Source organism: Onychomys torridus, chromosome 8 (genome assembly GCF_903995425.1).
Source record: "Onychomys torridus chromosome 8, mOncTor1.1, whole genome shotgun sequence".
NCBI lineage: Eukaryota > Metazoa > Chordata > Mammalia > Rodentia > Cricetidae > Onychomys > Onychomys torridus.
This window is the reverse complement of record NC_050450.1, coordinates 49,346,584-49,368,625: the sequence shown is the minus strand read 5'-3', so window position 1 is coordinate 49,368,625 and position 22,042 is coordinate 49,346,584. Positions and strand designations below refer to the sequence as shown.

Sequence of the window (22,042 nt, the reverse complement as noted above, 5' to 3'; positions counted from 1 at the left end):
AGACCATGTGGACTGATAGGAAAAGCACACATAGAACATCTAGCATCATAGTAATCTGGGTTCATATTTTAGGTTCCTCCTTTAACAGCCATGTGACCTTAGGCAGATCATCTAGTTCTATAAACTCCTTTTTCCTGTCTGGACACTGAGTTGTAGGTACAGACCACTACAGGGCTGGGGTTGGAGTGTCCCAAAGAACTCATTGAAACGCTTGGCACACTTTGGCATAAAGGCCAACACAACCCTAGAAGGGCTGCAGATCCTGACCCTGTTCATGGAAAGGGTGGATGACTGTGCTGGGGGGCCAAGTTGGGAAAGGACTTTTGAGATGAAAAGCAAATGAGTTGGGTGTCTACACCCCAAGCAGAGCATGCTTTCTCAGTCGGTTGAATGGGAAGCACCTACAATGAAATTTGTTTTACCTGTTCCGTTTATTTCAGGCGCCAGTGGAATGGGGGCTTATCATGGAAAATACAGTTTTGATACCTTTTCTCATCAGCGCCCCTGTTTATTAAAGGGGCTAAAGGGAGAAAGTGTTAACAAGCTCAGGTATCCTCCCAACAGCCAGTCCAAGCTCGGTTGGGCAAAGTTCTTCCTGCTGAAACAGCTCGGCAGAAGAGAGGTACTGCTGCTGCTGTTCTCAGTCCTGGCCGTGGCTGCAGCTATATTAGTCAAGGTGAGTCCCCGCCCTCCCGAGGCACCAGTCCTCTGGCCCTTCTTTCTGTCAAGGGGGGGGGGGGTGCTGCTGCTGCTGCTGTAGCTACATGAGTCCATCTGTTGAGACACTCCATCAGCTTCTAAAGTCCCAGCCTGATGGTCAGCTTTCTGTTTTTGTAAACAAGTTGTTTACTTACTGTCTTAGCTGCTTTTCACTGCAGTGTCCAAGTTCAGTAGTTCTGACCAAGGCTGAATGACCTACAAAGTCAAAATTATTATAGGAGTTTGCCAACTTTTTTAAGAACCTGAAATACTGTAGAGCTTGCTAGAAGGCTCCAGAGCCATTTAGCCCTCTGCTCCTTTGGATGTTGGTCTTCACTGTTCAGGCTCAGTTTGTTCTGGAATGTGCATGAAGTTGCCATGGAATGGCGGTAGTAGGAAGAAATAGGCAAGGGGTAGGATTTTTATTGGGCATATTTTTCTCCAAAGTGGATCACCAGAGAAAGGTTGTCTTGGGTCACAGGTCATCATAGAGGTGGGCTTGCAAAAAGGCCCTGTGATAGCCTTCTCTGGGTGGTGTGTACATCTCTGGGATGAAGGAGGGATTCTGTGGGAATGAGTGTCAAGAGGGAATGGGGAAGGGTTTCCTCAGACAGCTAACCAAGGAGGTGTGTGACAGTGTCTGTGAAGAATGGATGTGGAGGAGAGGTAAGAAGCAAGCATTAGTGGAAATGCCATGTTTGTGTATCACGTGTCTTGGTTAAAAGTGAAAAGTTGTTCATCTCACTAGTGCCACACTGGTGGACCTGTGATAACAGCTGCATCTGAAATCATTTGGGTTTTCTCAGAAATACCAAGGTCTGCCGAGGGGGATTGCCCTGTTTTCTTCTCTGATAGTTCACAGACTGCGCTGGTCCAGTAAACACTGATAATCAGATCTCAGCTGTCTGTTGAGAGTGAGGTAGGAGCTTCCTGTTTTCTTTCTGTGTGTGAGGTGGGCCAGGTTGGGTTCTGTTTGGTTTTAGCTGTTTCTACAGCTGAAGGTGTAGGGTTGCTGACAAAGGATGTTTTATTTACATATATTGTCCCTTGACCCAGAGCTAATCAATGTTAAAATTCAGTTTAGGCATCGTTTGAAAGGGACAGGGAGGGGTACTGATAACCTGAGAGAAATGTATAGGAGTAACATCTAGGCTGGGTCTGGTGAAATCTGCATCCTTTCTAGAAGTGGGTGGCCACATGTTGAACCTTGCTGTTCCCTCTGTCAGTTCAGGAGGATGTACCAGGCAATTCCAGTCCACAGTCACCATTTAGACTTTTTATTTCATAACTTGAGAATTTTTTTAAAAGTCTCAGAGTTGTTTCATTTTAATGAAAAATAAAACCTTGCAGCTTAGGAATTGATGGTGGCAGGGTTTTCCCTCTTCTTCCTTTCTGAGGCTGGAGATTTGGTTGGAGGTAGGCGTGGGTCTCTGGTCAGTACCTTTTTTATCTGACATTGGTCCCTTAGCCTAATGTGCATAGTTTTGGTTGGGGTAGACTTTCTCAACCTCTAGGGTGACATGGAGGACCAGGCTTGCCTCGTCCCCAAGAAGGCCCTCCTAGCTGGCACCACATGCACCACACAAGGGTTTGGCAGACAGGTCTTCCTTAGCCAGGTCTTTGGTGGGAATGAGGGCACATGGGCTTGATCCTCGGATTGGTTATTGAATGGAGATTTTGGCAAAGCCTCTCCTGAGCTTTTACTTGAATCTCCCCTACAAAGTGTGTAGGAGTTTGCGATTTCCCAAGCCGCTTTCAATTTCTCCCATCTCATTGCTATTGGCCAGTACATTCATTCATTTCTTTTTTAACCAGCGTGGAGTATTGCTATTGACCAGTACATTCATTCATTTCTTTTTTAACCAGCGTGGAGTATTGCTATTGGCCAGTACATTCATTCATTTCTTTTTTAACCAGTGTGGAGTTTTGCTATTGGCCAGTACATTCATTCATTTCTTTTTTAACCAGCGTGGAGTATTGCTAATGGTCAGTATATTCATTCATATCTTTTTTTAACCAGCGTGGGGTATTGCTATTGGCCAGTACATTCATTCATTTCTTTTTTAACCAGCGTGGGGTATTGCTATTGGCCAGTACATTCATTCATTTCTTTTTTAACCAGTATAGAGTATTGTTATTGGCCAGTGCATTCATTCCATTTCTTTTTTAACCAGCGTGAAGTATTGCTATTGGCCAGTGCATTCATTCATTTCTTTTTTAACCAGTGTGGAGTATTGTTATTGGCCAGTGCATTCATTCATTTCTTTTTTAACCAGCGTGGGGTATTGCTATTGGCCAGTGCATTCATTCATTTCTTTTTTAACCAGTGTGGGGTCAGGTAACGATCTGGTTTGGGCCCTTTGCTGCCTCTTGGTTCTCTTGCCTGAACTTTTATCCTCTTTGTATCAAATCACATTTTACTTTAAACAGTGATTCAGAATGTGGATTGTGTTGCTCATTTGGGTCTTTAAAAACATTCTGAAAACATTTTTGAAGGCTTTTTTTTTTTCTTTTGGATGTTTTTGTACATGCTCAGTAAGCTTACTGAGCATGTACATCTGAGCTGTATCTCGAAGCAAAATGAGCTTAGTTTGAAAGAAACAGTGATTGTGACATGCCATGGGATGGGCAGGTCAGGGTCAGGGTCAGTGGCACATATCACTTTCTTTCTTGGCACTTTGTGTCAGGTCTTTTGAAACAGACCGTTACTTGCCTCCACCTACACATTGAGGAGCCTATGATAACTACAGACCTTTGTCACATGACTTCTTTGTGCCTCATGGTTTACTTTTACCTTGTCATGTTTTATTAATTTACTGGAATTAGAGTGAATTTAGAATAAAGGCCACAAAGGAAAGTTCCAACAAAGCTTGTAAGCTACAGAAAGTGTTATGACTGGTCTGGGTTATTTAGATTTATGTATTTTTGTTTTACATGTATGATTGCTTTGCTTGCATATGTATCGCATGTGTTGCTAGTACCCACAGAGACCAGAAGAGGGCGTCAGATCCCCTGGAACTGGAGTTACATATAGTTGTGGGTGCTGGGAACCGAATCCTAGTCTTCAGTAAGAGCAACAAGTGCTCTTAACCATCTCTCTGTCCCCTGATCAGGGTTTTAAAAGGTAGAGAAATAACAAGGTGGGTTAAAATTAAGAGACACCCTGGGCCTTCACATGGAGGCTGCTGCTGCACCACGCAGCTGAGCAGGCTGCATTGGCTGAATTGCTGTCCTTGAACTTTAGAAATAAATTGTCAGTTTTTAGATTTCATGCCTCCTACTACAGTGCCAGAATGATACACATCTCTGCTCTTACCTCGTGGTTTTGGACAGTGCGGTCTGCCCCTCCCTACCTGTCTCCCTGTTATTAATGAGAAAAGGCATAATTCTTCATTTTCCATTGAAACTGCACTGTGGCTTCTTAGGGACACATAGCTCTCTTTTCTATTATGAGTTTGGAGTCTCTTAAGAAAGAATTTGTGAGAGTCTCAGTCCCAGACTTATGTTCTAAGGCTGGTGTTGGTGGTTTTCTCACAGCAGGGTAACATGAATCCTTCTCTCTTCTCTCCAGGAGTATCTGTAATGACTTCTTCGTAGCCTCTACTGAACTGTTCATCTACTAAATGGTTAACAAACCAGCACCTTTAAAATCATACCCAAGCCAGGAAATTACAAGCATACTGCAATCAAGCCTAAGTTGTTACCACTTCCCACTAACGAAACTCACTGTTTGAGCCCGATTCCAGCTATGGTCAGCAGTGAAGGGCTGAAGGACTGTGCTGGGGTGAGAACATGGCACTCTGAGTCCCAGCTCCCTGGGGATGCGTCACGGAGACTCGGGGGCTGTTCCGTCCCTTCTCTGCTCCAGCTCACAGCACTTCCCACTCCTGCAGCTGCTGCTACCAGGTGTCAGTAAAGCTCTCAAGTGTCAGCACGGCCCAGGCTTACCAGCTGGCTGAACAGGTGAGGTCAGGTCTTCCCAGCTCCCGTTAGGGGTTAAGGCACTAAAACTGGGGAGTGGATATGTCCACCTCTCCATTGTGACAAGACTCTGACCTTCAGGAATCGGCTCTCCATTTAAACATCCTTTCTTGTTTGTTGCACATTACCTGTGTGTTCGTGACAGTCTGTTGTGACTGCTGTCCACAGTGCCTTTTTGACGACTTAAACTACACCGAGCCTCTTGCCAAGAAGCAATGCTTTCTTTGTGAATACCATTGAAAGCATCTTGTAGTCACAGCTGTTCCAGAGGCTGAGGCTAGAAGATCCCTGAGTCCAGGAGTTTGAGGCTAGCCTAGGCTACATAGTGAGGACCTCCCCATTCTCCATAAAGACCCCTTGAGATCCTAGAGTTGAATGTCACAAAGATCTGTGAGGATAAATCTTTTCTTGTTTTCCTAACACAATGCAAGGAAATTTCACATTTTAAATTATAGAGAGATCCCTTTCTGAATAAATTTAGCCTACAGATCTTAAATCGTAGGCTCCTGTCATGAAAAGGGAGGTGTTAGGATCTGAGGCTTCAGAACTCATGGGGCAGAGACTGTGGGAGAGCGCTGTGAGCTGGTGGAACATACCTAAAGGGATGGGGTGGTAAGAGGAGCTCCTGCGCACGTGGGCCTTATTCTCACTCAGATCCCAATGCCGCCGCCGAGCAGGGAAGTGGCAGAGGAGATCTGTATGGAGCTCAGCTCCCTGCTGCAGGGCCTGGCTGTGCCTGGAGCTCCATGCAGCTGAACCCCACTGCTTTCCTGGGATTCAGATTGAAACTTGACCTACTCGGTGAGAATGTAGCTTGCCTGATTGAATGTATAGCCATCTTTGCTGAATAACCTGTTCCTTTGTTGAGGCTGTCTGAAGGCTGTTGTCTCTACTAAAGTATGAGGCATCAAGAACAAATCATTGGCCTATTTAGTAAATAGTTGCTTAAGGTGCAGTTGTCATAAACTAATCATCAAATGTTTTGCACAAAATTTCAATGTAGAAGTTGCACTTATTATAATATTAAATTATAAATCATAATTTCTGTTTGGCTAGAATACTTACACATTATACTGATCTTCAAAATAAATATATTTTACAAATTATTCTGAGTGTTAATTTCAACCTCAGATATGGAGAAAAATCCAAAGATTACAAAGCCCCTGCTGGAACCTTGCCAAACCCAACGTTCACTATGTTTTCAGAACCACATGATGTTCATGTGACACCATCTGTGACAGTGGAGGCCCCAGAGCTTTAAGGAGTGCTCCAGTTTGCTGTTTTACTGTTTGTCACGAGTAGCCTTGGATGCAGTGAGGTTGTAGAAATGGTCGTAGGATGACCTTTGACCTGCTCCACTTGCACGCCTACCACTAGACTATCTGTTCATCAGGCTGGGCCATTGCTTTATCACATGGACATTCCGTATAAGCCATGGCATGCATGTCTGCTGATGGGGTGGGAAGTGCCCCACATACACATGCCCACCAGACAATTACTCACGCCAGCTCTTCCTGAAAGCTGGAAGCCAAACATGGTTTGGTGTCCTGGCCCTTAAAACACAGGATCAAGCTGGGCATTGTGACACACCCCTTTAATCCCAGCACTTGGGAGGCAGAGGCAGGTGAATCTCTGAGTTTGAGACCAGCCTGGTCTACAGAGGAAATTCTAGAACTGCCAGGGCTACACTGAGAAACCTTGTCTTGGAGAACACACACACACACACACACACACACACACACACACACACGATAAAGCAGTCTGAAGCCGTTTTCGTAGTTGGGGGTCTTTAAACCTGTATTCAGTTTCCTAAGTATCAAGAGTCAACCCTATGTGTTTCAATATTCTTGGTTTCCTAGTGTTATCTGTGAGTACCAGGACCTCTGCGCCCCAAGAAAACACTGACTCTACCTGGAACACACCACAGAAACATCCATTGTAGGTTTGCCTGTATGCCTGTGACCCTCCACAGGACCCACACGAGCACCCTGAGTGGCCTTGGTAGTGAAGGACAGGCATTTCTTTGATTTCATTGAGGGGTCCTGCCACAGGCTTCTTCTCACTGTCCCACTACAGCTGTTAGTTTGCACTTTGTTGGTGTGAGTAGTGGACAGGCATGAGCCCAGAAGTTCACGTGTCTCTTGGTTTGGGACAAAACAAAGATCGTTTTAATGTGGAAAAAAAATTAGAAGGGAACTAGCAAACTGGAAAATATTTTCAATGTATGTGGTAAATGTATTATTAAATGACAATTATAATGATGGGGGGAGGAAGTTCAAACCACTCACAAAAGGAAAACCAGTGACCTATCAACACATAAAAACAATGCAGTTTTATAAGCAATAAAAGTAACATGTCAGAGTAACTTATTTATAATTGGGAACATTGTAGTCAGATAAATAAAAAATTAGTAAATGACACTCAATGCTGCTGAGGTTTTGCTGATGGGTATGAATCAGTACAATTTGACATTGAGTCAAAGGCCGTTAATCAAGAGACTGCCTCCAATAATGCATCTGAAGGAAATTATCACAAAAGAGCAGGAAGGTTTTCCATAAGAAAGTTACTGCATAATTTGTGGGTGAGGCTGGGACCTTTGGCCTGCGAGGCAAGCCCTTCACCACCGGCTACACCCCACCCACATCTCACACATTTCATTTTCAGGAGTGGATTTTCTAAATATATATAGAATGCTAGGTAAGTACTGGAGTTGTCATTATGGGAGGCTTCTTAATCATATTAAGAGACGTCGCATATTTTAAAGACGCTTGTAGAGGACCCAAGTTCAATTCCCTGCACCCACACTTAGCAACCCACAAGTGCTTGTAACTTCAGTTCCAGGGGGTCTGGTGTCCTCCTTGCCTCTGTGAGTATACACACACACACACACACACACACACACACACACACACACACACACAGAGAGAGACAGAGAGAGACAGAGAGAGAGAGACAGAGAGATCCACAATTAGCAATAAAATGAACTGAAAAGTTTCCACACCCCAATATTAAGCCTCTCCGCTGACACAGCAACCCAAATCAGACCTAATGGAGCCCAGGTTTAATGGGTAAAGTGCTCCTGGATGAACTCCCCCCGACCCCTGAGGAGCCTGGGAAGAGAGACTAGGGGGGCAGTTTAAATACCCTGTGGGAGTGGTCTTGAGCACCTCTGGGGGAGGAGCCGTGTTTGGCAAGCTTTCTGAGATGAGGTAGGTGGCAGGGTTTGGGGAGAGAGATGGGAAAGAGGGATTGAGGCAGAATTTACCAGAACATGAACTTTTTAAAAAGGAAATTATTGGCCGGGCGGCGGTGGTGGTGGCAGCGCATGCCTTTAATCCCAGCACTCAGGAGGCAGAGCCAGTCAGATCTCTGTGAGTTTGAGGCCAGCCTGGGCTACAGAGCAAGATCCAGGATAGACTCCAAAACTACACAGAGAAACCCTGTCTCAAAAGATAAAACAAAACAAAAAACACAGAAAATTATAATACAATATACATCTGTCACCCCCACCTCAACTATGTATACCCTTGAATAATTTTCTGGGTTGCAAAGTTAAAGGTGATTTATAATCTTTCTGTCCTATGCTATTATTCTCCAATAAACACATTTTTACAAATGGGGGAAGGGGGCGTTTCCTCTGCTCCTTTTTGGTGCTGGGGATGGAAGCAGGGCCTTGAGTGTACTAAACCCACACTCTACCTATGAGCTACCCTCGGCTCTACGGGTCTTTTCAAAGCTCTAGTTCATATATGTGAACCAGAGCTCCGTTTCTGGCCTGAGCAGCCAGCCACCTTCACTCCACAGGAATTCACTCCAGGCCAGTGCTCCTGCCAGCAGATAGGAAAAAAGCAGAGCCGGAATTCAGGGGAGACATGATGTTCTCAGCAGACAGGAAATGAAGAAGCTCTGGAGTTGACTGTGCCTCAGGCTGGAGCTGGCCTGGAGTCCAGGTCCCCTGGCCTTGCTTTTGAAGAGGAGCTTCGCCAGACCCTGAAGATCCCTGACCAGGACAGTTAAAACTCAGGGTTATGGCTTCCAGATGCAGAGGCCAGAAGGCAGGGCCCAGGGACAGACCTCCCCAGCCTTATGGCTACAGAACTGAAATCTAGAGTGGTGTGTAATTTGTAAAACCAAACCAAACACCCACAACATGACCCTATATCTTATATATATCTAAAAAATAACTAAATGACATGTACAAAATCTATGAACAAGGCAACCTAGCAAGAGGATGTTTCCATAAGTCATTGGACATGGCTCAGTTGCCAGTTTCCCACTGGAGCTGGTGTGTGCCTCGTTTCTTAAAAAATCATTGACTTTGTGTCCGGAAGCAGACCCACGTCCCTTATGCTCACTTTTCTCATGAAAACTGGCCATCTGCCTGCCCACTGCTAGTCATAGTGGGAACAGCATGTTGCGTGGTACTTCTCCGCTATGCCACTCCTTTAGGTCACCCAGCCACATGCCTGCTCCCCTGGCTTCTGCCTGAGAAAAACCTCGGTCTCTTGCACCTGGTTGTGAGCACAACTATAATAACTCCCATTTCTCAGAGAGGTAAGTAGCCTGCTCACTGGCCCAGAGCAAAATGGGAGCAGAGTGTGGATCATGCAAGACCCTATGTTGGTGCAGGAGAGGCTGCTGCCCCTGTGGTCCTAGCTGCTGCCCCGAGGTCCTAGCTGCTGCCCCGTGGTCCTAGCTGCTGCCCTGTGGTCCTAGCTGCTGCCCCGAGGTCCTAGTTGCTGCCCCGAGGTCCTAGCTGCTCCCTGTCGTCCTAGTTGCTGCCCCGTGGTCCTAGATGCTGCCCCGTGGTCCTAGATGCTGCCCCATGGTCCTAGATGCTCCCTGCTGGGACTCCACTGTTCCTCTGCAGCATTCCTGTGAACAGAAGTTTGGGAAAGCAGCCCCCTTGTCTTATGTCCAGCAAGGTCCTCTCTTGCCCCACAGCCATCTCTGCTCCTTCACACACAAGTAGCCTGTGACCCCCAATGACAGGCAGGACAATGGGACACTATGGAAGGCTCATAACAACACATTGCTTAACCAGTTTCAGTCTGGAAGAAGGAAGGGTAAGTAAGAGGGGACATGGGAGGGAGTAAGCGGGACAGCAAGGAAGAGTTGGGCCCTGGATCCACTCCAGCAGTGAAGGTATGGACAGCAGAATTGAATGACACGGTCGAGAGAAGGCGATGAAGAGATAAGTAGACATGACTGCAGATGCACACTACACCCATGATGCTACACCCATGGTGCTACACCCATCGTACAGTTGCCTTGCACAAGCACCCATCTCCTGGTTTTGCATAAAACTCCAAAATGTTCCAGGGGTGTTTGCAGACAGGAGATCTGGATGGCGCACATTCTTTCCCTTGACCAGAGATGGTCTACAACCTGTGCACTAAAAAACTAAGCTTAGCCTTGGCCCATTGTTTTCCTCTGTTCTAGGTGAGAGGATGGCAGGGTTGCAGCCATCTTAGAGAAGGGTCAGACTGGGGGCAGCAGGCCCTGGGAAAGCCCCCAGAGGATGTGCTGCCCCTAGACCCAGACAATTAAGATCACATAAAAAAGAGTTCCAGACGTTTCCTGTCATAACCTAAAGGACATGATAGATTATATACCATAGCTGTCAGAGGGAGCACGTTTCCTGCAGAGAAGAAATGGGATGTCTAATTGTCAGAGAAAATGGTCTGCTGATGATACAGATGTGATGACGTAAACTCTAGAGGGGACGGCCATTTCCTTACAGCTGCAACTCTCCAATCCGTTCAAACCAAGCGTCTCTAACCCGAAGTAAGCACCAGTCCTGAGCTTGTAACTATGTAGAGTTGGAATTCCCCCAGATCCCCTACCCTAACCACTATAAACACCCTGCTTCATTGCTACTCAGGGTCTCTCCTGCTCAGCTGCTGCATCAGACGGATGGAGAGACCCGAGTTTAAACTCATAAATAAAAAGACTCTTTGCTTTTGCATCAGATTTGGTCTCTTGGTGGTCTTCAGGGTCTCTGGGTACAACACTAGGGAAGGATACTCTATAGTCAGAAGTGATGTGAACAGTGAGGATATCTCATGGAGCCGGTGTTTGGGGTACAGGCAGTGGAGTTAGTCAGAATCTGGGATCAGTTGTAATGATAGTTGCTTCACTGCTTACACCAAGGTCGACGCTAATCAGTGTGAAGGCTGCCATTTGGGGTCAAAACCCATCAGGGTGCTGTTCTTGTGGGAGCTCCACCTCAGCCCCTGACACCCTGGCATCCATATACCCAAAGAGTCTGGAAAGTTCTGGTGGAAGATCCACCTCAACTCTCCTCCCCATCTCTTTCCCCAAATCCTCCCCTTCAAAGCCCACCAAACACAGCTCCTGCCCCAGAGATGCTCAAGACCACTCCCATAGGGTATTTAAACTGCATCTGAGAAGATAGACACATGGTTTTCCTGTCTCTCATCCCCATCTCCTCTCTGGGGGGCTGGAGAATCGCCTGGCGACACTTTACCCATTAAACCGGGCCTTTTTCTAATTCTGTCTGATTTGATCTGATTTGGATTGCTGCTTCAACAAAGAGGCCTATGGGGTGCAAACGCTTTTCAGGTGCTGCCCCATGTGGGGCCTAGCAGCCCAGGACATGGGCCAGTTTATCTTCCTAAGAGCAAGTTCTTAGCTAAACATCCTTTAAAAAAAAATCCATTCCTACAAACAGCCCCCACAAGTTATGATAGGTAAGATGCCTCACCACTGTCTGGGGCAGAACTCTCCCCACAAACTTTCAGAATCTTAAAACCCAGACCTGGGTAGGTGGAGCCTGGGGAAGAGGGGGCTAACTGACTTCCCATGGAATGCAAGGTTTCTGCCTGGGGCATAGGCATGGAAGTGGGAGATGCATCGAGGGTGGGGTCATGGCCTCTCAGCATCCAGCTTTTCCCCATGTGGAGACTTGCTCATGCTGTGGCTTCTCTCCTGCTCCTCTTTTTTTGGTGGGGCTGGCAATTAACCTGCAACCAGCTAACCTAAGCAGGTCTCTTTCCTGTTAGGGGCCTGATGTGCAACAGCTGAAAATAGCAGCCTTTGTGGGAGCACATGCAGTGCCTTCGTGGGAGCACAGGCAGTGCCTTCGTGGGAGCACAGGCAGCACATTGTTTACTTGGGTTTCCCAAGGGACCTTGGGAACCGTTTTTCTGGTGGATATTGATGTCTGATCTCAATGGTGTACCCAACCTAGGCTCCAGACAGTTTCCTAGGTGCCTTTAGGAAGCCCCAGGGTTCACATCGGCCAACTTATCTTGTCCATTTGCACCAAGCTGTGGAATAAGGAACACATGACAAAGATTCTGCATAGAGTCAAGTTCAAGTTCCCTGGCTGCCAAGGCTCACATCTCTAAGAAGCGGGGCTTCATCAAGTTTAATGTGGATGAGTATGAAAACATGGTATCTGAAAATGGGCTCATCTCTGATAGTTGTGGGGTCAAATATATCCCCAACCAGTTCCTGCACTCCTGAAGGCTTCCACTATGCTAAGTTCACACCCCACCAAATCATGTTCAATAATAACCTCAGATGGTGGGGGGAGCAAACAACCTTACATTTCGAACAAGCCTCAGCCTTGCCTGGGAGTCTGGAAGTTGTTTCCTGCCCTGAAGGATGTCCATCCCACCCTTGCAGTCTTGTCAGGTACCACAGCAGAGCCTGAATGCAGCTCACCTCTTATCAGCAAGGGCTGTGACAGTGACAAGCTCTCCCAGGTGACAACGTTCACAAGATCTGTATTTCTACAGGGCACATGCAGCTCTTTGATGGAAATAGTAGAAAGGAACTTGAGGTGATGGTAGAAGATGGGAGTGGAGGGGAAGAGATGGGCAGGGAAGGGGACATCATTGTGGGTGGTATAGACAGCTGAGCAGCCAGCCTTGGGAGAGAGCTGAGCAAGCAGCAGGAGGAGCCCATGAGCTGACACGACTCGATAAACACCTCAGCTTCACTTCCAGGTTCCTGGAAGCCCAAATGAGCTGAGCTGTGATGGGAATATAAAGGCCAAATCGTGGGAGGAAGGAAGTCTGGACCCAACCTGGAGCTGCGCAGCGTGTTCCCTCTGGAAGATAGGATGCTGTGTGGGTAGAGTGCCTCATGGTGGCAGCGGCATGTGCCAAGAGGCATGGTCTGATGCCAGAAAGTCATTATTACAAGGCTCAGCAAGGAAGGCCGGGCCTACTGGGGGAAGGGCCGGGTACCTACCCCTCAAGTAACTAACTTGGGTTCTGATATGTATGATCTTCATGGAGTCTCCAGCTGATGAAGTTGTCCCTAGTAGAGTCTGATGTCACCCTTGTCACTTTTGTGAGCCCCAGGATTTTGTGGCTTTGGGTCTTCCCTGTGAGGGTTCTGGGCAGGCCTAACTTCTCTCTACTGAGTTCAGGGGTCTTTGTCTGCTTGGTCCTTGCTCAGAGCCAAAGACATGAGGAGTACATGGGAACAGAGAAGAGCATGGCGAGGGAGAGAGGCAAAGGAAGGCACCGTGGCAGCCTGAAGAGAGCCTGCACCTCTCAACTGCTCCTCCCTCAGAGAGGCCAAGGTGGCTCCCTTGTCTGTCCGGGCCAGTCCACTGAACAGCTGTGGTCAAATGAAAGGCAGAGGACACGACTGACTTCTGAGTCTGTGAGCCCGTTGCATGCTTGAATGCTCCATCTTTCGTCCCAACCCTAAGAAGCCTGTGGTTAATAAAAAGCCGACAGGCCAGTAGCCAGGTGGGAAGTTTGTCAGGAAAGCCAAACAGAATAATGGGAAGGAGGGAGAGTCACTGGCAGATGCAGAGAGAGCAAGATGGACATGCCATACTAAGAAAAGATACCAAGCCATGTGGTAAAACATAGGTAAGAAATATGGGTTAATTTAAATGTAAGAGTTAGCGAGTAACAAGTCTGAGCTATTGGCTAAGCATTTATAAGTAATATTAAGCGTCTATGTCAGTTATTTGGGACTGGTGGCCAGGATTGGGAAAGAAACATCCGTCTACATAAGGTGCCCAAATGTTCGGCCAGAATTTCCACATAAAACCTCAGAAAGCTGGAAAAAAAAAGTTCTAAGCACACAGAAACAGAGACAAATGCAGCTTCCTAGTCTCGTGCCAGCTGCAGCGCAAATAATCATCTCCCAAAAGCTGCCTGTGAGATGGAGCCAGTCACCAACCACCATGAGCCTAGCAGCATGGCAGGTTCCTGCAGTCTCTCACACAGACGGAAGTACAGATATTCTTCTCCCAGCTGCTGCCTGCAGGCGTAAGCCACCAGAGCAAGCTCCACCCACACACTGCATGGCAGTTTTGGAGTTTTGCTCATTCAGACAGGAAAGGTTACAGATACACAGTAAAGATGTATTCAAATGGAAAAAAAACCCTCTAAGCAGATTAGGCATGTTTAAAAATATATGTAGGCTTGGGAGAGAAAGAAAAAGGGTAGAAAAAGTCCTTAAAAGAGGAATAGAGTAATAAAAAAATATAATAATCCACATAAAGACAGAAAATACACAGAGAGTCTGGATCCTATATGTTATTGTGTTGTCTTTGAATTTTTTGGCTGCTAAGAGACACTGGATTATAAAAACTGCTAGATTCAACCAATCTATACATTAAAAAAATATCTTGACTTCAAAATTTAAGTCAAAAGATATGTTACTGTGGGACAGAGTTTATGCTTTTATTTTCATAGGAAACAAGAGGCTATGAATTCATTCTGCACTAAAGAAAATTGGATTTGATCAAGGAAGACTCCCTCAAAATCCTGGCTACAGACATAAAGAAATAAAACTAAAATAACCACAAGACATCTGATGTATATTTTACCTTCTTGAACATTTAACAAAAAATCATCTTTGGCTAACATGTCTATACTTGTATTAACACATATATGTATGTTATCTTTAAAAGTTAATATATTTTCAGAGCAAAGGGACCAGACACCAATGAAAATGGATGGTCCAGGTGAGCTAGCATCCAGAACAGCTACCAAGCTGCTGACTGAGATGATCCAGCCTCACAGAATATTACAGCCAAGACTTAACAATTATCCTAAATTTTCTCAGGGTCACCCAAAGATTACCAATGCCCCCAATCAACAGGAAGTAGTCTAGAAAACTATGCCCACATTCCAAGAAAATGGGTTATGGATATTTATTTTTGAGAGACCCCCACCCCAGTCCCCCCTAAGGCCTAGAGAGCTGAGGGAAGGGATATCTTAAAATAACCAGAACTGGGTCAGTTCCCCATTCTCAGACAGGGTGAAGTCAGAAGTTTTAAAAGTACAAAGTCAGGACGGTGGTGGTGACTAACCATGAGATGCCTCCTTCCCCGAGATAACATGACCAGACTTCAGGGATGGGCCATAAAACTCCTGACAGAGCAAACAGATAAACTAAAATAAGATAAAGTCCAGGCTCTGGGAAACTGGACCAATCAAGGATGGACCCATACTAATCCCCTCCTCTCTGAAGAATTTTGTGGGTTTTGCCTTCAAAAGCTAACCTCCCTGAGAAAGAGGAACTCTATTCCCTGCCTCGCTATGCCTGGCACTACAGATGGGGGTTCCCTGCTAGCTTGTACTGCGCTGAGAAGTCAGTCTTGCTATTGTATTCTGGACATCCTCGGTCTCTGGTGGTCTCTTTGGGGGTTCTAATCTGGGCAGAACAATTTTCATTTAAGGGAGTGTGTGATGGTATTGTGTTCTCCAAAATATTGTGCAGGCTAATAAACTTATCTGGGGTCAGAGAACAGGACGGCCACAATATTACATATGAGGGTAGGCAGTGGTAGCACACTCCTTTAATCCTAGCATTCCAGAGATAGAAATACCTCTGGATCTCTGTGAGTTCAAGGCCACATTGGAAACAGCCAGGCATGGTGGCACACACGTTTAATCCCAAGAAGTGAGCCTTTAATCCCAGGGAGTGATGGCAGAAACCAGAAAGATATATAAGGCTTGAATACCAGAAACTAGAAGCATTTTGCTGGTTAAGCATTTTGCTGGTTAAGATTTTAGGCTTTGGAGCAGCAGTTCAGCTGAGACCCATTCGGATGAGGACACAGAGGCTTCCAGTCTGAGGAAACAGGATCAGCTGAGAAGTTGGCCAGGTGAGGTAGCTGTGGCTTGTTCTCTCTCTCTCTCTCTCTCTCTCTGATCTTCCAGCATTCACCCCAATACCTGGCTGAGTTTGATTTTATTAATAAGTACCCTTAAGATTCCTGCTTCAAGGGTGGTTACAAGTTGTTGTTGGTAATTTCAGGAAAAAAGCTAAACAAAGGAGATTAGATTCAAGGATCTCTTTCTGAAAAGAAAGTGGGATATAGAAATGATGGGATAAATTGAATCTACTTTAATCCAAAGAGCACTTATTAGTCTTAAATATTTTACATTGGTATAGATTTTGGTTTATTGATACAAATTTAAAGTTAATTTGTTATAATGTATGCATATTTCTACTCTTGTTTAAGGTGTTGTGTTTATGTAGCTCATTTAAAAATGTAATGTATAGCTGGGTAGCAGTGGCACACGCCTTTAATCCCAGCACTCGGGAGGCAGAAGCAGGTGGATCTCTGTGAGTTCGAGGCCAGCCTGGTCTACAGAGTGAGATCCAGGACAGGTACCACAACTACACAGAGAAATGCTATCTTGAAAGCAAAACAAAACAAAACAAAAAGTCATGTATAATTAAAAAACACAGATTAATAATCATCTCTAATAGTCAAACTTATAGTCATGTTAGGTATGTTTTCAAGGTCATACACAGATATATTTAGATAGGTAGATGGTCTTCAAACACTTAAAAGACCTACAGAATAAGGCATTTAATATGTTTAATAACCTAGGGCTTTTCAGGACAGTGAGATATGTCTGCTCCTAGCAGCACCAATTACTTCAGAGAAGATGTTGGGCATCAAAGAAACTCCATATGGAGTTTGTTTTATTTATGGCAAAAGCTAGCCATGTGGGCAAACAAACTGCCCTTGCCTCAATTACTGACAGTTACTGTCCAAACCAGTAGGACCAGCAGGATGCAAAAAAGGGGACTGCTGAACTTTGCCAAGACAGGATAGGACAGTCCTTAAGAATTCCCTGCTTCACAGAAAAGTCTGTTAGATATGCTAGGCCTGTAGGCCAAAGTTGGATGCCCCAACATTACAGAGGAACTTTGGGTGACTGTTCAGGCAGCCTGATGTTCCTCTTACTAGGTAACAACATTTCTTCCTTCTGGGGTCTTTGACAGAGTTGAAGATTAGATGGTTATAATTTTTCTTGGTTATGATAAAAAGGTAAAGTAGATATAAAACTTTAGATTCACCAAGATAAGATAGATAATTGAGTAATCTCTAATTTTGCTGTTGGGGATTTAGCTCAGTGGTAGAGCATTTGCCTAGCAACCACAAGGCCTTGGGTTCGATCCTCAGCTCAGATATATTTATATATATATATAAATGGACTGGATACTGTAACCGTAATTCTTACTTAATAACTGTTTTCTTAGGGCAGGGCTTCACTGCTGCAGCCTGAACATGCACAGCCAGCCCAAGGGTTAGAACTTTGTTGTTTGTTTGCTTAACTTTGGTTTAAATGTCTTTTCCCCCCTCAGAATGGGAATAACTTAATATTTAAGGTCCCTTCATGGGAAATACTTTTTTTCCCTGATAGTGGGAATAACTCATTATCAATGGTCTCTTCATGGAAGAAAGAAAAAATGTTAAACAAGCCCAACATACAGTAAACAAACAAGTATAGTAAAGGTGTAGGTCAATGCTCTCTAAATTTCCAGAGGTGTTAGTCATTCATCCTGTAGAGGGTGTTCTCTTCTCTTGATTGCCCAGTTAATGTTTAAATGAATATTTAATTTTCATAGTAAATGAACTAAAAGAACAAAATTAATGATTTTAAACTATTATTGAGTATGCACTTGTCATTGCTGAGAATTTGGCTCTGCTCTTTAAGTTGCTTTCTGAAAATTCTTGGTTAAAGTCTATAAAAATGTAACACCTAAAAGAGAATGGGTTGTTAGCTTATTAGATAATGTAGTTACTGAGGCAGAAGTTCATAAGAAAATAATCTCTTACTGATAAAAAGCCTACAAAAATTGTTTTTGTACTAAATAAAATACAGGTAAATTGTTTGATCCACACTGTTAATAACTGGCAAGTTGCATTAACATGTTACTTGTGATCTATAAAAAGGATCCTCTGTTTTATAGAAATACTCCATAGTATTACCTAAACGTACCTCTTAAAGTTCCATAGAGATTGTTTTTAATGCTTTTATAGATGGCTTATGTGAAAAGGCAGATGAAAGCTCATAATAGAAATGCCCAATTGTTATTACTCCCATATTTTGTCCTTTTTTTTTTTTTTTGATTTTTTTTTGTCAGAGCTGAGGACCAAACCCAGGGCCTCGCGATTGCTAGGCAAGCACTCTACCACTGAGCTAAATCCCCAACCCTATTCCCATATTTTGAAGGTAAAGTGTGATAGGAGGTTTTTAAGTACTGGAAAGAAAGTATTTTGACAAACTGTTATTAATGATAAGAGGCCAAAGCTAAAATGACAAATAAATGACATTGAGATTTCAGACCCACTAGACACTAAAGCTGATGAATCTTTAATTTCTTGAGAATCTTAAAATCCCAACTGGTCTTTACAGGAAGCTGTGAATTGTATAATTTTTAAAAGCCCTTTACAAAGCTAGAGTCAGTCAGTTCACCAGAGGCTGACTCCCCTGCAGCTGGAAAAGCTAAAAATCATCCCAGAATGCCTCTGTTTCTTCTTTTCACAGGCCTGCATGATCCCAACATATGATCAACAGGGAGGCTGAGAACGCAGGAGCTGCTGGACTCCTGAGGCTGGATGCCTTGGCATCTGGTGCAGAAGACCTGGAAGACTGCTAAAAAAACCTCTGGCCTTTGAGATACTTGAGAAGATGGAAGAAGATGGGTTCTGATGCCCAAGAATGATGGCAGCCGCAGGGTAGATGAGCTTACCAGCAGGGGTAAAGGCACACAGACAAAAAGTTCCCCCTTGGGTGCCCTTATGTCTGGGGCACCTCTGGAAAGTGAGGCCCACATTTAGGGTAGGCCCTCCCATTTCAATGAACCTGATCAAGAAAACCCCTTACAGGCATGCCCAGAGGCTGTGATGATTCCTGAAAGTGTGCCCATAAGCCTGTCTCACGGCTGGTTCTGGCTTCTGTCAAATGACAGTCTGCAGTAACCATCATGTGTCTATGACTACACTAAAAGCCATCCGTTGTATGCCTGGAAAAGGTAACTGTGGTGTATGAATGCTATCCCAATAGCACTCTAAGAAATGGGGAGAAGAGGGCTTACCTCCCTGGTTGTACACAACCACAAAGGACAATATTGAGACAGTTCCAGGCCCAGTAGGTAAGGTGGGTAAGGTGAGGCAGCCTTACTCATTGTGGAGTCAGGACAGTCATCCCTTTGTCCTGGCTGAGTCAGATTTAGAGTCACAGGGACCAGCAGGTGTGTTGGGAAACCACAGAAGATGGTGAGGAAGGACCTTCTAGACCAGCCAACCAGGAGGATCTAAGGACCAGCAAGTAGGGGGTTGTGGGTAACAGGCAGATTTGCTTAGGGGCAGCAGGAGGCACTTCACCTGCAGAGGTCCTAGAGGCCAGACCCAAGCCTTGGAATGTTCTGGGGCCCAGAAGCCCAGAGTGGTCTACTCATGTCAATATTGTAGCATTGGCCTTAGGCCAGTTGCCTTTAGGAGAAAGAAAAGAAAGGAAGAAGGGAAGGGAATAGCTATTTTATTTACCCTAAGCCAAGATTACCACTCCGCCCTCAGTGTTCCAGAACCTTCAAGGCAGAGGCTCTGAACTCAACTTTCTCCTTTGTCCCTCTATCTTGTCTTCCAGGTTAAGAAATTTCTGTAGAGGCTAGGTTAGATGTAACGAAAAATTGTTCTTCCCACAGTTAGGAAGGTTGGGAGTCCAAGAGTGAAGCTCCGATGGTCATCGAGGTTTATCATACTATGATGGATAGTGAGGGGGGGAGAGAAAGAGGGAGAGGATTCCCCTTTCATCAGGAGCCCATTTCTGGGATAAAAAAAAAAAAAAAAAAAAAAAAAAAAAAAAAAAAAAAAAAAAAAAACCCAGTCTCGTGAAGATCACATGGATCCATTTGTGAGAACGGGTTCTCATGACCTAATTGTTATGATATATACATAGGAGTCACGCTCAGTGGAAGATCTCAGGAATGTTCCTTGAGGGAGCTGAGAAGGCGGGTTGTAGCAGTGGTGTTCCAGGAGCTGGGGGGAATGGCACATCAAATCAGGAGTATAGAATCCATGGCATCGCTGTTTCTCTGAAGGTCAGGTGGGAACAGTGAATCTGCAGTATATACTTGAAAAATAGGTGGGGTAAAAATGGGCTCTGGAGACTGTTAGTTTTCATCAGACCAGATTTCTTTTTTTTTTATTTAAATATATTTATTTATTAATTTTTTCCATTTTACATACCAACCCCAGTTCCCCCTCCTTCCCTTTCTCCCACCTCCTCACCTCCCTCCCACTCTACCCCCATCCACTCCTCAGAGTGGGTAAGGCCTCCTCCATGGTAGTCAACAAAGTCTGGCATACCAAGTTGAAGGAGAGCCTAGCCCCTCCCCATTGTGTCAAGGCTGAGCAAGGTATCCCGCCACAGGGAATGGGCTCCAAAAAGTCAGTTCATGCACCTGGGATAAGTCCTGGTCCTGCTGCCAGGGACCCCACAAACAGATCAAGCCACACAACTGTCACCCACATTCAGCGGGCCTAGTTCAGTCCCATGCAGGTTCCTGAGCTGTCAGTCCAGAGTCAGTGAGCTCCAACTAGCACTGGTCAGCTGTCTCTGTGGGTTTCCCCATCATGATCTTGATCCCTCTTCTTCTTCTTCTTTCTTTCTTTCTTTCTTTCTTTCTTTATTTATTTATCTATCTATCTATCTATCTATTTATTTATTTATTTATTTATTTAATTTTGGATGCTGAATGCTGCCAGACCAGATTTCTTGATACAGTGGCAGAACTTTCCCCAGGTACCTGTGGGTATTTGTAAGACAGCTGGAATAGATTTACATTATAGCAAAAGGGTTAGAAATCCATAGAAATTTAAGGACTCTTAAGAACTCTTTGTAGTCAATGTTCTATTGGTTTATCAAAGCTGCATTTATCAGTATTAAAACTTTGAACCTCTGGAGTTATATCTGAAACTAATCTATCGTGTATCATGAAGTCTGTTAATGAGGCATACCTGTCTGTAATTTTAATAGGAAACTTGTTAATGAGCTGTCAGTAATCTTGGGATTGGGGCTACTAAACTGATCAAACACGGTCAGATCTGAGAAGGATAAATTTAAGAAATAAGACAGCTTTCCAGCTACCTGGGCAGCAATCCCAAGTCTCTCCATGGTCGTTGGGGGACAGAAGCCCCCAAAGGTGGCACTTGTTCAGCTGATAGGCCCAGAAGATCTGACAGATTTTTTTTTTCCCTGAGGAATAGAAATTTAGGGAGACTGACCCACCTTGACTTTGCAGTATAGGGCAATCGGTCCTCCTTATTCACAGTCTGGACAGGATCAGCTTTTCACTGCATGGCCAGCCTTGCCCTAAGCTTCCAGATGGAAGTTCTTCTGCAGCCATCTATCTTCTTGGAGAAGATACAGGACGCTGCCAGGAGCTGACACGTCTCTTTATCATTAAAAGCTTTTATATTAAATGCCATATTCTCAGATCTCTAAAGGTGTTTGAGGACTGGGGAACAAAATCTGTTAGATGTGGATATACAGGTTTTCCAATTACTCACAGCTTAATGAAGTTAGCAAGGACAGGGAGGCTCACATTCTTTTTTTTTTTCTGTATGTGGAGCTGAGGATCGAACCCAGGGCCTTGCGCTTACTAGGCAAACGCTCTACCACTGAGCTAAATCCCCAACCCCTAGGCTCACATTCTTAAGCCCGAATAGACCTTGAGAAAGGAGAGACATTTTTAAAGTTGTTGGCAGTGATATCTGAGTCTATTACACATTTTTAAGGCTCTGTAGCTGTAGTTCTGATCTTTGAGTACAGCCAGATTATAATTTATATAGAAATAATTTTTCAAGGTTATATAATACCTCCCCTTCTTTTGATATTCTGAGGCTTCTATGAATTTTATCTTATAAAAGGAAATAAAATTTTTAGACAAATTAGTATTAGCAATCAGTACTGAAATCCTTATCACAGAAGAGCAGACAGTGGGTATCTGCAAAACAGCAGAAGTGGACTCATACCCTTGAGTTCTAGCAGAATTATAGATTTATGTTAAAAAGTATGTATAACTGGTGTTTATATCCTGAATCATTTATCAG

General features: G+C 44.6%; 1 protein-coding gene, 1 non-coding gene and 1 pseudogene across 3 annotated transcripts in view; 2 read left to right on the top strand and 1 right to left on the bottom strand.

Annotated features, from left to right (window-relative positions):
- Aldh3a2 (aldehyde dehydrogenase 3 family member A2) overlaps window positions 1–5,786 on the top strand; it is a 29,631-nt gene extending 23,845 nt beyond the window's left edge. The window contains exons 10-12 of one of the 2 annotated variants that reach the window (XM_036196406.1): window positions 441–676; window positions 1,506–1,618; window positions 4,271–5,786. In XM_036196406.1, the coding sequence (XP_036052299.1) occupies window positions 441–676; window positions 1,506–1,586 (317 nt within the window). In that variant the 3' untranslated portion in view covers window positions 1,587–1,618; window positions 4,271–5,786. The remainder of the gene's footprint in view (window positions 1–440; window positions 677–1,505; window positions 1,619–4,270) is intronic. The other variant, XM_036196408.1, reaches the window with a different exon arrangement.
- Window positions 5,787–11,666: 5,880 nt separating this feature from the next.
- LOC118590503 lies at window positions 11,667–11,846 on the top strand (annotated as a pseudogene).
- Window positions 11,847–21,550: 9,704 nt separating this feature from the next.
- Window positions 21,551–21,628, bottom strand: Trnat-agu. Its single transcript has one exon. It is a non-coding gene; the product is annotated as a tRNA-Thr (tRNA).
- Between the last annotated feature and the right edge of the window lie 414 nt (window positions 21,629–22,042).